Source organism: Coturnix japonica, chromosome 9, assembly GCF_001577835.2.
Source record: "Coturnix japonica isolate 7356 chromosome 9, Coturnix japonica 2.1, whole genome shotgun sequence".
Lineage (NCBI taxonomy): Eukaryota > Metazoa > Chordata > Aves > Galliformes > Phasianidae > Coturnix > Coturnix japonica.
The window spans coordinates 3,987,545-4,003,805 of record NC_029524.1 but is presented as its reverse complement, the minus strand read 5'-3'; the positions used below and the strand labels follow the sequence as shown (position 1 = coordinate 4,003,805).

The following is a 16,261-nucleotide window of genomic DNA, read 5'->3' as shown; positions in this document are numbered from 1 at the left end:
AGTCAGCACTAATCATGTCACCTGATTCAGGTAGTGGTGATGGATTCAGTGCTGAGCACCTTCATCCCATCGGCCCGTCAGCCACAGCCTGTACTCAGAACAATACGATGCAATGCCCAGCAAGTCTACCCACACGTTAAACTGCTCCATGAGGGTAAAAAGCACTTAGTATTTAGAGGTCTTGTTGCATAGTTTGCATCTTAAATACAGTGAAATAACAAATATGTGCACTGTGCTCCTCTGATCTCCAGCAGAGTCCAGGCTGCAGGTGGCTGTGTCTCTCTGCTCTCACACTGGCAGAAGATACACAGCATCCTTCCCAAGACACAACACAAGTCAGAGGGAAGCAAGAACCTTCCAGAGATGCAGAGCTGCATCCTGAATGCAGCACACACTGCCTTCCTTCCATTCACATCCAGCCCCAAAAAATAAAGCAGGAGAGCACCCTCTTGATTGCTCTGCCCCGGAGCTGCAGCTCTTTCATGTGGTTCCAACGCCTCTCCCGCAGCAGTTTGCACTTTCAAAGAACGGCGTGCACGCACACACACACACACAGCACAATTACTGAATGGCGTGCATCCCACTGTGTGTGTTCTGACACTGCTCCCTTTGCCAAGAAGCAAAAAAAGCACACGCCATGTATACGGACGTATACACAAAGGCTCTCGAAAAGACACTGCCTGCATTTGTACAGCTCTGTTGAAGCCTTTATATATAGGTAGCTAGATATAAGCCTAAGGCAAATATAACCCACAGAAAGAGGTTTTGTGCCTTTTTTTAAACCTTTAATGCTTTGCTTGCATGCGTAACACCTGTAGCATCCTGACACTCCCCAAGGAATGTGTTTTATAGTAACTGTTTCAGGCAGAAAAAAGGCAACGGCTTAGAAAATTATTGCTACTGGCTACCATTACACACCTTGTTAGCGTGAGTACTCTTTCAAGGAGAGGATTAAGCTTTCAGGGCAGGCTATTGCAGCATCCAAGTGGCAGCTTTACAAGCAGGAAGGCCGGGGTGTTCCCCAGCCACAAAGAACTGCCTGAGCATGGAAACTCTCAGTGCCAGCTGTGCTGAGCTCTGATTTGGGGGCACTGTCCAATTCCTCCTGAGAATCTCCAACTAATTGTCCTTCTCCAATCTGCCATCTGGTATCGGCGCACTCGGAACAATACACAGCAGCTCATGATTCACCTGTTGCCACAACAAGACGTTCCTAAGCCCAGAGCCTTAGATCACCACAAAACTTTTGTTAGAGGCAAACTGAGTCACATCTGCTGATTGCCAGATTTTTAGTGTTTTCTTTGAAATATCAACTGATTGCCATCACAACAAGATACTCGCCTGGAAAGCCCCAACAACTGCATCAAGTCTTCCAGATCTCTAAAGCATCCCCAGTGTTTTACTTGCATCACCACAAACTCTTCCACTCCGTTGGCCCACAATGAAACTGGACTCTTGACCGGCTGTTTCCCCCTTAAAAGCACTTACTGAAATACATTTGATTACTTTTATGAAAGGAAAAAATATATATAATCACTTTATTTTCAGAATACAGACTAAATCCCACCATAAAATAATGAGCAAACACACGTGAATGAAATACTCCGCACTTCAAAAGAGCCCCACTTTGCCACGTCTGCTGAACGTAGTGTTTGCTCTGCGGTGCACACAGCTCTCCAACAGCAGCTGAGGTAATTGCAGGAGCTATGCTTCATATATTACAACCCCCCAAACCACCCTTATTTTGCATACAGATGCTACGTTTTCCTGTACGCCTTGAAATACTAGTTAGGTACAATACTATCTTGTCATCTCTGCTCCCATGCTAAGCTGGGTCCCCTTCACACCCACCCACCAAAGTGACAGGAATTACTTCCACAGGGAATACAAGCAATACAAGCTCCGAATTCAAAGATGAGAAAGGTGGCACCCACCAATCTGCAGCCTGTGACTAAGCAGCATGTGCAGCATGATGGAAATACTGACAAGTTCAACACACACACATGCACACAATCTCCTCTGTAAAGCTTTCTGCACAGCACAGCTCCTTCCACTCCCAAGCTGCTCCTAGAAAAACAATAGACTCACTTGCAAAGCACAAAGGTCACCAGCAGCTCCTTAGCAGCTTCACAAAGCACTGCAGATTGTCATCTCCAGCCACCAGAAGTGGCCTACAGTGCTCTGCCATTTTAAATAAGCATCTTACCATCCAGAGAACACAGCCGAGTGACTCCTACTTATAGCATTCAGCATAAAGAAGCGTTACAGCCCATATTACAAAACCCATTGGTGGCAAAGGCTCCTTCATCTGAAAACTGGGTGACCTGGGCTGTGATGGTACAGGCCAGCAATGCTTCATTTTCTGAGCATCCAAATGGCTACAGGAGAGAAGAGCTGACGTAACTGCAGAGATATCTTACATTCCCCATGGAGCAGGAACAACCTCACTGCATTTTCAGGCTGCAGATGACATACCTAGGGCTCATAGTGAACCTGACCCACGTATTTAAGAACCCAGCCTTTACATCTTGCACCTCCAATTGAATGTAAAGCTTACACTGAATGTCTTTAGGGAGCAGTAAAGCAGTTCTTGGGCTTTCTTCCAAGCAAACCCTAACTCAAAGGCTCAGTACAAATTCACAGTGTAATGCAGGAGTACCAGCCAGCTGCTAGCAATGACCACATGGATCTTCAAGTTACACGGTGCTGAATCACTTCCTATGTTAAACCATTCTGGCTAAAACCCTGTCTTATAACTTTCTCTGGTTAACCAGTCTTCAGATCGGTTCTGACTGCAAACACTGTCCTTAACTTAGCTGGTATAATAAGACTGATAACTATTTTCTGTCTACTGGTGTTCCCAATGCAATGCTACCTATACCGATGTAAATCTAATTCCTCCAGCAGGAGATCTAACTCAGGGCTGTTCTCCAATAGCAGATTGACAGAAGCAGGCTGCAGATTGCAAAGTCTCCAAGCTTTCCATACCATGAAGTGAGGTAGCAACAAAGAGCCTTTGAAACAGCATTGCTCCCATTATTTTCCCTAGCAATAAATCCCTTCCCCATACGATTCAGTGAGTAAACTAGAGGCTTCTGTGCAGCAGCGGAAGCAGAAAAGAGATGGTAAATAAATAACAAAGGATAAGAACTAGATCGATAGTTTAGCAAAGTTTTCCTTTTTGGTACCAGCACTGAGCACTGCTCTTTTTCAGGTGGAGAGAAATACAAAACACTTCAGTCTTTTTGTGAGCTTAAAGTCCAAGTGACTTCTGCACAATCTGCTTGGCAATTCTGTTAAACTGTTCTCTGTCTTCTCGCCACATCTTGGAGGCATCTACATTGGCTCCGCTTTCATCGTTTGGCTCTGAAACGAAAGAGATGGAAAGGTCTGTGTGCATGCAGGGGACTGAGCAACATCGGCTCATTTCTTCAGCAGCGTCTCTGCACTGTCACTTCCCCGTGGCTCTGGTATACTTCCCCTGTATATACTTCCCCTGTTTGTGCTGTCAAACGTATGTAAAACTGCACAGTGCTCTCTGCTACGTATTTGTTCTGGTTCTGTGGCTTCACAAACACAAAGCCTCACAAAGCAGGCCACCCAAACAGGCTCTGCCCATCTTTTGGATGGTTTGTTCTATTAAAAACAAACCAAAAAACACAACAACTCGTCATTAAATGCTTTCATTTCTGCAATATCTTTCATCTGAGGATTTCAAAGTGCTTTACAAAGTACAATAAGACCCTGCAACTTCAACACTTCTTTTTGTATAGAGGTAAGCTGAGGCATGGGATTTTCCAGGTTCATGGTCAGCATGCAGCAGGACAACTGTCATAGGATTATACAAGCCACTAAGAACATATTCTACTAATTCTGCTACACATTCTGGTCCAAATACACAACTCAGTTCATGGCAGACACTTTATGTTCATGTTTCTCTCAATACAATGCTGCTGACTCTTAAAGCCCAGCAATTAGAACAGATGCACAGGACACCCTGTTTAGTAAACTCAGGTTTGCTCTATTGGCAGATCCACAGCTGAGAGTTCGCCAGCAGCCTGGAAGAAGATGATGTTTTATACTAATTCCTCCAAAGCCATGGGGAAAACAGGATTAGAGAAGAAGAGAGACCAGATGATTCCCCAGTAGAGCAGTCTAGGTAAGGTTGTACAACAAGCCATGATCATGGAGGGCACAGGGAGAGCAATGAGGCTCTGGTCTCTGGACAGATTCCATCAGCAGGTTGCCATTTTGAAGCTGACGCAGTCATAGGTAAGAATCTTTTCAGTGCTCTTTGATCAGCTTTGCTGCTTCTAAAACCTAAACTTTCATCACTTCAAAATGATTCTTGGGGATGCGCTTCTGCCTTTTCAGGCAGTTCAACAGCACAGTCCACAACACGGAAAAGATCCATCTGTCAGGAAGATGTGCACGAGAGATCTGATCCACAGTTCTTGCAGGATTTAAAGTAAGAAGTTACGCTGACTGTTTTCACCACAAGAAGGCTTCCTTTATATCAGAGATGGCAGAAAGGGGTACATTTCCCAGGCTGCCAAACAGAAAACAAGGGAACTGGTTGGCGAATAGATGGCATGGACTCCTATCTAGCATACTGATTTATCTGCCTTATAACTCCCTTCAGCTGCTAAAGCCAAATCCATTTCTGCTTTATGTAGGAGCAGCTGAACTTCAGGACCCATTGCCTGATCGTCACCCCATATCTGGCTGCTGCTGACCAGAAGGAACACAGTGCAGTTGTCAGAAAGCTGGAAGCACCCATTTAAAAATTCAGATTTTTTTTCCCATTATTTTAAGAAAATTGGTTTATTGATAAATAAACATGAGGGCTTTAATACTCTGATTGCTGCTTAAGTGTGAAAATACAAGTAGAAGCTTCACGTATGTATCAAGCAGATGCTACTATTGCTATTAGTTCTTGCTAATAAAAGCCCAGCCCTTACCTGCCAGCATGCTAACAACAGACAAGAGGATCTTCTCCACACTCTGCACAGGACTCCACCGCTCAGCGCTGCTCTCGTATCCCATGGGATCATCCCCAGGAGCGTGAAGAATAGAGATGCAAACTCTCCCATCTGGGTAAACTGTGCAAGAAGTACAGGAGACTGACTATTACTCCAAGGAAACACTTGGCCCATCTAGATCTTTTGGACTTTGCCTTCATACGACTGACATAAACCCAGTTTAAAATTTCCTTTTGCTAAAAACCCAGAAGACAAAAATCTAGCAAGAACTTCTGTTAAACAAATGTACAAATCATCTTCGTCAAGGAAAGCCTGCTGGGTGCACTCAGATCACTCAGCAACCAAGGAAATAATAAGGAAACCCTAAGCAGCAGGGCAGTGTCTGCTGCTTATTGTTCTCAAGTGGCAGAGGTCTAACAGCCTCAAACCGGGGTCCAGCTCATCAAATCTGGGTGATGACAGCAATTTCATCACTATCAATGCTGATTTGGTAGATGTATTAACAGTTTTACAGCAAATGCCAGGACTGACTCCAGCTTGGGGCTGTGAAAAAAAGCTTTAAGGTTTTTATCAGTCCAGAGCAAAAAGTTGTACTCTTTGTGCCAGCTGCATGGACAGAGCACCCTGGACTTCAGAAACATCAGGCCTCTGTTTAAAGGGAAAAAAAGCCATGCTGCCAAATAAAACTGCACCCAAACTTTGGTCAAGATGAATACATTTTCACTAGTTAAAATAACACAAAACTACTTAAATACAGACCACAGAGCAACACTGGAAAGAGTCCATATTGTTTCACTAAATCTTACATCGTGTACAAAACATTTACCTTTCAACTGTTTGTGCAGTAGCTACAAGTATTCCTGGAATGATCTTCAAGGCAGTGGAATTGTTGGAATCTACTGGGCTGTTTAACATCATAAGGTATATAAGGATTCATGTGACAAAGAGAGAATGACCCTAGCGAAGAGCAGCACTGATGTGGAGCCGCAAACACCTACTGAATGGACAGGGAGAGCATCACTCATCCCTGGGTCAGGATGCCTGCTCTTTCTATACAGAAGCTGCTTGTTTATGGTGTAAAAGCCCCCCACTCCCCATGCATCAGACTCACTGTTTGGATGGAACATCTCACACGTGAACCTCATCTTTGGAGGACTTAGTGGATAGTCAAGTGGGAAGCTCAAAATAGCAGGGAAAACCCCATATTCGAAACAGGTATCTTCAGGACCCCTAGAAAGAGATAAAAAGAGATTCACATGAGTTATATATATTTCTTTCACCAGCTTCTCGTCTAATGAGACATCTTAGGTTTGGGTTGTATCATCTACTCCAGAATACCAAGAGTTAAAATGCTTTCAGCCCACACCTCATAAACTTAAATCCAAATATGGGGTTTGGGAGGGAATGGGGGGAAAAAATAAAAAAAAATATCAAAGCTTGCACACTAAATTACTAGGAAGGTCACAACACGGCTTAATTAGCAGGGTGTGTCTGGCTATAATTGGAGTATCTGGCTCCAAGGCATGTTCCAGGATTTGAGTGTCTGCACGTCAAGAGAAGGCAGAGGCAGGTGTGGGACTCCCGCGTCTTTGAAGATGCTGTTAGGCTGCAGAGACAGAGATGTCAAATGCTGCAGCTCAAAAATAGCTTATAAAACCTCGGAGGATTCAAACTGCCAGTATCGAGTGCAACCACACCATGTTTTGTGAACATAAAATGCAGCCCAGGGACTATAACTGCCAGATGCAGGACAGCCCGGCTGCTTTGCAGACCTCAGGCATTCAGCTCCCCCTCCCTCGAACATACACAGAGAATAAATAACTTCATCAAGGTTCCTGCAGAAACATTTCCTTCTTGTGTTCAGCATCTAGTTCAAAGCGTGATAATGTGAGCGTACAAAGACAACTATTTTATCCTCTCTGCACAAAACGTTTTTGGAAGGTATAGCAAAAGAGTTTGTTTCATGTGATTTATTCCAACTAGATGAACCACCTGGAAGTCATAAAACAAACTCCATCTCCCCTGATTAGAAAGATCAGAAAACAGGCTTCATCACTTAACATCTCAGCTAAGGAAATCTCGTGTCTTTATTAGAGAGCATTTGAAACAAGGATTCTATTGCCTCAGAAGCCCTACAGAGGGTCACTCTTAAACTCTGCAATTCAGAAGGTTTGGCTGGCAGATAAACACAAGATCTAAGCACTTTAAACTGGGATATTGACACAAAGTGAGATTAGAGAAATGCAGCTACATAAAACATCTCAACCCTGTATGCTCCCTTGCTGGTCTTTGCCTTAAATTTAGTCAGGATTCAATATTCACATCTGAGGGTGAACTGAATGCATTTTTTCACAAGGATTTTAATTCCAGCTGCATTTTCAAGGCTTATTGTTGAACTTCTAAGGGTATGTACATACACGCATTAAAAAGCTGGTGGGTGTCTTCTGTTCTGAGAGCAAACACACAGCCTTAAGGGCTCTTCTGTCAAATACGTTAACCCAACACGCTCCATTTTAGGCCCCGCATTAAGAGAACGTACTGCTTTTGTTTCAGCCATTCATTGCTGCCAGGGTCAACTTCAAAGAAATTATTAAAGTTAATCCAAGACAGCGTTCGCAACTACAAAACATTCTGAAGATCACAGTGGTTAAACTTATTGCTTTCAGTTCTAAAAGGATTATCAGCAGGGCCAGCAAGGCAAAGAGCGTGGCACTCTGCAGTCACACCACCTGCTCTGTAGGTAATGAACATTTACTTCCCTTTAGTCCTCTTCAGTCTCAAGGATCACAAAGCTCTATTTCTACCATTCTGTAGCATGAAAATCAGCATCTAGTCAGCTGCCATAGCACTTCTTCTGTATTACTCTTGGTGTGGCCAGGCTGGATGGGGCTTTGGACAGTCTGATCTAGTGGGAGGACAAAGGGCTGGAACTGTATGATCCTAAAGGCCACTTCCAATCTAAGCATTCTGCACTTCTGTAGTCACACAAGGCACTGAAATGCAGCAGTAACCAAGAGCAATGCTCAGCTAGGATCAGGGGGAACTTGTAACCAACTGCCTTACATCTGACTCAGTCACTGTGCACTGTGACCTAAGCAGCCTTCCTTATCCTCCACATTTGTTTCTTTCCCATCCTGTCTTGTTCCCAGCAGCTATGGCAAAGACATCGATATGAATTCCAGAAGTTAACGAAAAGCTGTATTATTCCTGCAGCACCTGTGCTAAATGTAACTGTGCTGAATCCAAAGCAAAGCAAAATCATGTTAGGAATAATTACTGTGATACAAGACATTATATGAAGATTCTAAACTTTGTGAGCTTAATGTTGCTTGGGCAAGGGGAAAAAAAACAAGGGTAGCGTCTGACAAAACAGTAGGGAAAAGTGAAGTGATAATGGCAATTAATGCCATAGCCATGGCTTCAAGTACATTTGTAAGTGGTTTCTCGTTTGTAAAAAGAGGGTGGAAAAAGATGAAACCCCACAGTCATCAGATGCTGCAGAGGGGAATTCCATGCTAGAGGACAAAACTTGGTCTTGAAACGTTAAATTCATGAGCTTGCATAACATAACACAGCCTGTCAGACCTCACGCAGTGTCAAGGCATTGAGCTGATAAACTCCATCCACGTGCTGGGGCTATTTATCACCAGAAATGAGGTACCTGGCTGCAAAGGTTTTACTTTTGTAAATACTCCAAGTCAGCTACTGTTTGATGCCTTATCAGAAGGGCACACTTTAAACCAGGCTGTAAGCTTTCACTATTCAGAAAAATTACCACCTTGTATTTCAACCTACAGCTCTAATCCATAAGCATAAGAACCATCCTATCATTCAATCATGTCAATGCAGAACACTTATGCTCAGCATTTATCCAGCACTGCTGCTGCAGGCAAGAACATCATGAATACAAACTAGTATTGTTATTATATATAAAAACAGCCTTTTAAAGTAATCTCTGGGCCAAGTTCCACAGCAGACTGTGTACCATCAACCAGCCCACCTCCAGATAGAGAAATGGGCAATGAATTTTCCTCTCTTAAGTCTCTTTTTCTTCAGTTCTGTTTGCAATGATGTACTCCAGCTTTCTAGAAAGTGCACGGAGAGAAGAATAATATTCTGTTCTTTTTTCATTACTACAGCACTTATCTACGTTGTGCATTTCATCCCTCTCCAATGCAAGTCAACCTTACTTTAATCACCTCATCTGCACTTCTTTCAATCCCACAGTCTCACACAGCACATTTGAGATTACAAAACACTCGAGAAGATTATCACAAACATAAACAAGTCGTGTAGCTGGCTTTCCAAATGTACTCAAACATGTTTACCAATAGGGTTTTGTAAAGAGATTAAAGTAACCCAACCTGCTTAGGATAAACATGTTTCTATTGTACCACAGCTTCACGATTTAACAGATCTTAAAGTATAATTTTATTATGACACACACACAATTCAGAAACTAAAAGCACCTCCGCCTCTCATTTAGCGCCGACAAAGACCTGAAGCTCAACACTCAGCACTTTAAAGGGCTTTCAAGTCTGCAAGCAGATCCTCCGCTGTTTAAGGATTTGTTAGGGGAAACATCAGAAAAAGGTATTTTCTAGGCAGTGAATGCAAAGTATTCTGCATGTCCCCCATGAATGCTGTCATCAACCACAAAATCTCTGTTACTAGAAAGTAGTGATGGACAGGAATTTCCTTCCACATTCCAAGACGAGCAATAAATCCTCTGGAGTTTCTAAACACGAAGCAAGGCACAGCTTTCTGAGTTAGCAGAAAACGCATGTTTGAGAAATGTGGTAACTGTCCCACTTACAGAAGGAAAAGTAGGATTCCATGGTTGCCTAAGGCAACAGGTTCTGATTGTAGTCATCTACCTCACTCCATGGCTGGTGTTTATCTTCAGGGGACTGAGCTGCCAGGAAGTGCAACCTGCTCATCACAGGATGTCTTGCTGCAACCAGCCCTGTGTCAACTCACAAACAAGCAGTGGTAATCCAAATCTATCTACCAAGGATTAAAATAACTTAGAGCCTCAAGCTTGCAAGAAAGCAGGATCACCCACACAGCTCATACAGAAGAGGTGATACACTACAGCTTGATAGGAATGGCATTGTTTGTGTGCCAGATGCTTTTCCACTCTTGGACAACACACTCCAAAGGGTCATGAAGAACAAGGAGCCTGACCTGTGCCCAGCCCCAGTCAGGAACTCTTACTAAAGAGCACAAGAAATGCAGAAGAAAGTGGATTAGCCCTACCAACAGGTTATCAGCTGCAGGACTGGAACTTCCTCATCTTGTTGTTATGCGTGCAAATTGTCAGACCTGTTCCTTCCCCTCCAACAACTCTGAAGAACTTTTATCTTGTAAAAATCACCACGCACCCAAAGTCCCCCAAAGAAGGTTACAGACAGCATGAGTAACGTAGTAGAAGTGAGAGAGAAAGACCTGAAAGCTGCTGGGTTAAGACCTTGTCTTTTCAAGGTAATTTCAGCTGTGAGCAACTGGACCCATCAGCTCAGGAGCAGAAGGAGCACACAGCTTTGGGAGAAGTCTGTCATCCCCAAAACACAGCAGAGAGTGATCAGAGCTATTCAGCAGCAGCAGGGTTCTGTAAGGAACCACCACACCCAACACCTTGTCAAGAGCAGCTGCTCCACGAAACAAAGAATTGTAAAAGATTTTTAAAGTGTTGTTTTGCCGTTGCTTGTTTTTTAATTTCAATGCTATCTCATATCAATTCTCTTTCAATTTTCCTACAGGTAAGTTGAATAGTAAGGAAACTAATTTTAGACACTGATTTTTTTTTCTCCTATCACTGATGGTCTATCTGACCATTTTGCTCCCCTTAGAACTTGAGGAAACCTGTCCTGTATTTGCAGTTGAGCAATGTTTGTGTGATCTACAAGTAATTTATGGTTTCCTGCAGTGTTTATACACACAATATAACCAGTGGAGCCCAAATGATGACTCTTGTAAAATCTGCAAGTTATGCATGCCAAGTGTTTCTTATTAGGACACCTGCATGACAAATCATCACTTAAGCTGCCCCGTCACACTGTTTAAATTCCAAATATACTTTCTAGTTTGGATCAGAAAAGAGGTTTCCAACCAGAGATGGGCCAAAGTCAATATAATGCAAAACTAGGCAGGCTTCTTTTCAATACCCTTGTCCTCCCAGAAAATACTCAGAGAGTACAAGTGTTGTTTTCAGACAAAGAGACAATATTGACTCACATAATCAGAGCTTCCCACTCAAAGAAGTTTTCTTCATTCATAGGACCTATGAGGAAGAAAAAAAAAAACATGAAATGATGCTCAGAGCTGCCAGAAAGTAAGGCTCCAATTTCACAGTGCACGAGCCACCCAGCAACTCACCTGCTACTATCCCTTCTGGTGGGTTCAGGGTCAGTTCTGTAAAAGAAAAAAAGACAAGGGATGTTAACACAGCCTGAGAAAACCACAAGAGGAATCTTCTGGCCTCGCTTTTCTGAGCAAGGTTTGACATCCAGAAGGTCCACGCAAGACAGTTTTCTAAGTAAAATGATTGCAGAACCATAGAATGGTTTGGGTTGGAAGGGACCTTAAACACCATAACGTAGCAGTTCCACCTCCCTGCTGTGAGGGGCTGAACACTGGGCTTCAGGTGGGGCTTCACAAGGGCAGAGAGGAAGATGCTGCCCCCAAAGCCTGCTGGCCATGCTGCTTTTAATGCAGCCCAGCATACAGTTGGCCTTCAGGGCTGCAAGCACACACTGTCCCAAAACAGACCCAAGGGACATCACATGGACATGGGGCTTTTGACCACAACAGTTCGAGTGCTAGCTTGTCATCCGCCAAGCAGTCCACCCATCACATCCATCTCTCTCTGTTTTAGATACAAGGACACTGTCTGAGGTCTTGTGCTCTTTCAAGATCTCTAAACTTGTCTTCCCAGTGGAAGGAAATTGGGAAGGAAGGTAAAAAAAATCCCTTTAACCCAAAGAGAAAACAGGTTGCACTGCTACAGCCTATTTTGCACTGACTTAGACTTCACAGCATGTCCACACAAAACCCAAAGCAATACCAAAAGGTGAAGGAGCAGAAGCAAAGAGATAATGACAAGCGTCTCTGTTCTACAGATCTAAACCGTCTCACCCCATGTGGCCTGGGAAGTGCAAGCTGAAAGAGACCAAGAGCACAGCTGTGGCTGCACACAGCATGATCTGACCGACCCACCCTTGCTCCATGTAGGAAACAGATACAATTCCCGATTCATCAGTGAACTTCTACCACCAACTCGCACCATGCAACCACAGAGCACCACATGTGTTCTGCTACCTGAAAACAAGCAGCAACGCATCAGTGGGGAAGATGAGAAGTCATGAACTGCTGAATGAGAGGCTTAATGTAATTCCTGCTGGGCTGTAAGCGAGAGCTGTGGGTAACGCTGCACAAACCAGAACAAAGATTCTTGTCTCAAAGCGGTGATGGATTCAAAAGCCATTGAGATATGCTGGCAGGAAAGATAACAAAACCCCCTGGCTCACTCAGATTGCCATCAGCTTCAGCACAGATCCAAGTTCAAAAGAAGAGCAGCAGATTGGAGGTCAGTACCAGGGCTGAACATATCCTGAATACGAGAACAGGGACATTACAGAGCAGGTTTTTCCAGCTTGTCAGTGGGTTTGAAGCAGCTCTGCTTCTAGATAGTTCTAGGCAGATGGAGATGCCAAACCTGGGAGCTCCTGGAGCTATTTGGACCCACCTTAGGGCTCTTTCTTTAAGGGAAAACAAACAAACAAGACCCCACAGTTCTGCTATTTCCCACAATTTCCCCTGAAAATCCAGGCAGCTCTTACATTTCAGACCCTGTGCTGATGGGGCAGGACACAGGGGCTGGTAGCTGTGCTGAGGGGTTCTGTACAGCTCTCCAAGCAAAGCCAGGTGCTGGGAATCACAAGGCAAATCCCTGGAGCAAGGAAGGCTCCAGAAAGCAGAAAGGCTTGAGGAAAAGCTGAGGCTGCCAGGTAAGGCACTGGGCATTCACACCCCACCAGAGCCACTGTTGGGTGTCCCAGGAGCCTGGGTGGCTGCAAGTCCTCTGCCATGCACATGTGGCGAGCGCATGTGGGAGCAGCCCATGGCGGGCAGCCCACCAGCTGCCTCAGAACAATGCCTCTCTTCAGCACTGGGAGCACTTGGAGCAGTTGAAGCTTTGCATCCTCATCAAGGCTTCCCATTCGGTTTGCACGGCGGTCGTGCCGCACACAGGGGATTTGCTTCCAAATGCAAACACAATGGAGTCCCAGCTTGCAGCAGAGGAGCTAAGCCTTGCTTTAAAGCTTTGCTTTTAAGCCGAGACCAAATGAAAGGGAAAAGCTGGCACAACCAAAGTGCAGCACTTCTGCTGGAAACATGGGACAGATTTGGGTGCACACGGGCTCAGCGCCTCCGTTTCCATTTCACTTCCCCACCCCTGCTGCTCTGCGTGATGCAGACCTGCCTTATCCACACCTCCTGCTTTTAACCCTGCGCTGCTCCTATTGATTCCTGACAGAGTAACAACCCACTACTCGGTTCCCTCTTTGCTTTTCTGTAAGCTACAAGAGACCAAACACTGCACGTTCTGTGCACCTACAGCTTCAACTGAGTATTTCCCAAGTAACCCATTTTAGATTTAAAACATACAAGATACCTTCAAGAGCATGCAGCAAGGAAATGGTAAAGGCAGAAGCAGCAGGTTTCCTTAAGTCTTGCAAGCATAAGCTCCTAGTGAGATGTTAATTTTAGGTTTTAATACTATTAAACATTCTAAATTTAGATTCTAACAAATATATCCTCCAGAAGGAAAAGTAAGAATCAGCAATCTGGTAAACAAAATGTCACCACCAGAAAGGCACCGACTGCCACACATCTCCATCACAACCAGAAACACACAGAGGGAAGAGGAAAGAAAGAAGGAAGAAAACTGAGAGCAGAGCAAATTCTGTAAGGCTGCAGCTTGGCAACCTGCTGGGAAGCACCAGGGAGGAGCTGGGCAGTCTGGTGGTGAGGCTGGGCAAGAGCACCCACTAAATACACGACACCAGCCGTGAAGACAACACAGGGCCGTGCAGGTGACCAGGAGAACTGGAAGCTCTGCTTTACTTCAGGAATTCAGGTCTGTAGGAGCACTGTGCCCTCAGTCACAGCGTGTTGCTTTTGCCTTTCACAACGCTCTATCCGACTACTGTTGGGAAAGTATAAAGGAGAATAGTAAACAAGATGTTATCTCGGGTCATGTCAAATGCTGCATCAGGACACGATGCAAGGAAGATCCACGCAATGTCTGCCTGTAGCATTAAGTAACATCCTTTTCAATGTTATTTAGTTAATATCAGTTTTCTCTTAGCAATTCATTTGCCTATAGCATTTTAGTAAGATCATGGAGCTTCCCAACCATAACGTAGCAGAACTATTTGAGGGACAGAGGGGACTTACACAGGAGAGCAGACAGGAGCAGAGACAAGTCCTGCTACGGCTGGTTTTCAGGTCAGTGCTTTGGGATGACAACAGAGAAAAGCACAGTGACAAGGACACTACATCAGCAGGTCAGATGGTGAATGGTGAATCAGATGGGTTAGAGCTCATGCCCTGCAGGATGCCCCAAGATCGAGCATAGGGTTTTGTCTGAAAACACGTACCCAGAAATACTCTGTCTGGTACAGGCTGAAGCCATCCACCAAAGCAAAGTGAGAACCCGCTCCACATCCCTGCAGAGCAATGAGCATGGAGCAGCCAGTCATCTCCAGCCAGACTCCCGGCTCCCTCTGGCGGGGTGTGAGCAGCAGCGGCTCCCCCGGCCTTGCTGTCTGCAAACCACAGCTCATCCAGCTTTTACACAAAGAGTTTACTCCCTTCGAAAGGGCTGACAATAGCAGGACACGGGGAAATGGTTTTAAGTTAAAAGAGGGAAGATTTAGGTTGGATGTTAGGGGGAAGTTCTTTACTAGGAGAGTGGTTAGGCCCTGGAACAGGTTGCCCAGGGAGGTTGTGGATGCCCCATCCTTGGAGGTGTTCAAGACCAGGTTGGACGGGGCCCTGGGCAACCTGATCTAGTAAAGGTGTATGTTTGGTGGCCCCCTGCCAGGCAGGGGGTTGGAACTACATGATCCTTGAGCTCCCTTCCAACCCGGGACATTCTGTGATTCTGTGAGGCCATTCCTCATTAAGTTGCATTTAAATGCTCCCATCTTTTTGAGTCGTTTTGGGTTTTGTGTTCAGATGTCAGTAAGTTGTGCCCACTGCCATGGAGCTGTGCATGGAGCTGTGCATGGAGCTGTACACGGAGCTGTACACGGAGCTGTACATGGAGCTGTGCATGGAGCTGTACATGGAGCTGCTGCATGGAGCTGTACATGGAGCTTGTACATGGAGCTGTACATGGAGCTGTGCATGGGAGCTGTACCATGCGAGCTGTGCATGAGCGTGCACGGAGCTGTGGCACGGAAGCTGTGCAACGGAGCTGTACATGGAGCTGTGTACGGAGGTGTGCATGGAGCTGTACATGGAGCTGTGCATGGAGCTGTGCATGGAGCTGTACATGGAGCTGTGCATGGAGCTGTACACGGAGCTGTGCATGGAGCTGTGCATGGAGCTGTACATGGAGCTGTACATGGAGCTGTACATGGAGCTGTACACGGAGCTGTGCACGGAGCTGTACATGGAGCTGTACATGGAGCTGTACACGGAGCTGTGCATGGAGCTGTGCATGGAGCTGTACACGGAGCTGTGCATGGAGCTGTACATGGAGCTGTACACGGAGCTGTGTCACACCCTGTCGGTGCCCCCTCCCCAGCACAGCTCCATGCCGTTCCCTCGGGCCCTGTCGCTGTCACACCGAGCTGAGCTCAGCGCTGCCCATCTGCTCCCTATGAGCTGCAGCTGCCACGAGGCCTCCGCTCAGCTCCTGTGCTCTGGGCCGAGCCCCCCCACCCCCACCCCAAACACGCTCAGCCCCACACCCAGCCGTCCCCATAGTCCCCAGCCCCGCCCCGCTACTCACGTTTATACTCGGCCATCAGCCTCTTTAACGCCGTACCCGCCATAGCGCGGCCCGCAGCGCCCCGGCCCCGCGCCGCTTCCGGGCGGGCTGGAGGGGAGGAAGTAGATAGGGGGCGCGCTAGCACTCCGCCTCTATGGTAAAGGGGGGGGGGGGGGGGCTGAGTCCTCCCAGCGCATGCGCAGTAGCACCAGCGAGTTGTGGGCGGGCCCTCTCAGCCCAGCTGCTCTGCTCACCCCACCCCCCCCCTTCCATT

At 45.8% G+C, this 16,261-nt stretch overlaps 1 protein-coding gene across 2 annotated transcripts; it reads right to left on the bottom strand.

Moving 5' to 3' along the window:
• Positions 1-1,502: 1,502 nt before the first annotated feature.
• Positions 1,503-16,137, bottom strand: UBE2G2 (ubiquitin conjugating enzyme E2 G2). Of its 2 annotated transcripts, none has more exons than XM_015871229.2 (6): positions 16,009-16,133; positions 11,361-11,396; positions 11,220-11,265; positions 6,094-6,212; positions 4,962-5,102; positions 1,503-3,366 (listed from the first exon to the last, which is right to left on the bottom strand). In XM_015871229.2, the coding sequence occupies exons 1-6, from the start codon at positions 16,049-16,051 to the stop codon at positions 3,254-3,256; spliced, it is 498 nt and encodes a 165-aa protein (XP_015726715.1). In that variant the 5' UTR covers positions 16,052-16,133; the 3' UTR covers positions 1,503-3,253. The 2 variants fall into 2 exon arrangements, with proteins under 2 accessions (XP_015726715.1, XP_015726716.1); XM_015871230.2 differs by lacking the exon at positions 1,503-3,366 and adding an exon at positions 3,668-4,549 and having other exon boundaries at positions 16,009-16,137.
• Positions 16,138-16,261: the final 124 nt, after the last annotated feature.

Excerpts from the sequence above, each read along its gene's own strand:
- UBE2G2 (XM_015871229.2), bottom strand. The coding sequence starts at position 16,051 with ATGGCGGGTACGGCGTTAAAGAGGCTGATGGCCGAGTATAAAC. Across the intron at positions 11,266-11,360 it reads ACCAGAAGGGATAGTAGCAG|GTCCTATGAATGAAGAAAAC; the intron begins GTGAGTTGCTGG and ends TCTTCCTCATAG. Across the intron at positions 3,367-4,961 it reads TGTTGTTAGCATGCTGGCAG|AGCCAAACGATGAAAGCGGA; the intron begins GTAAGGGCTGGG and ends CTTTCGTTTCAG.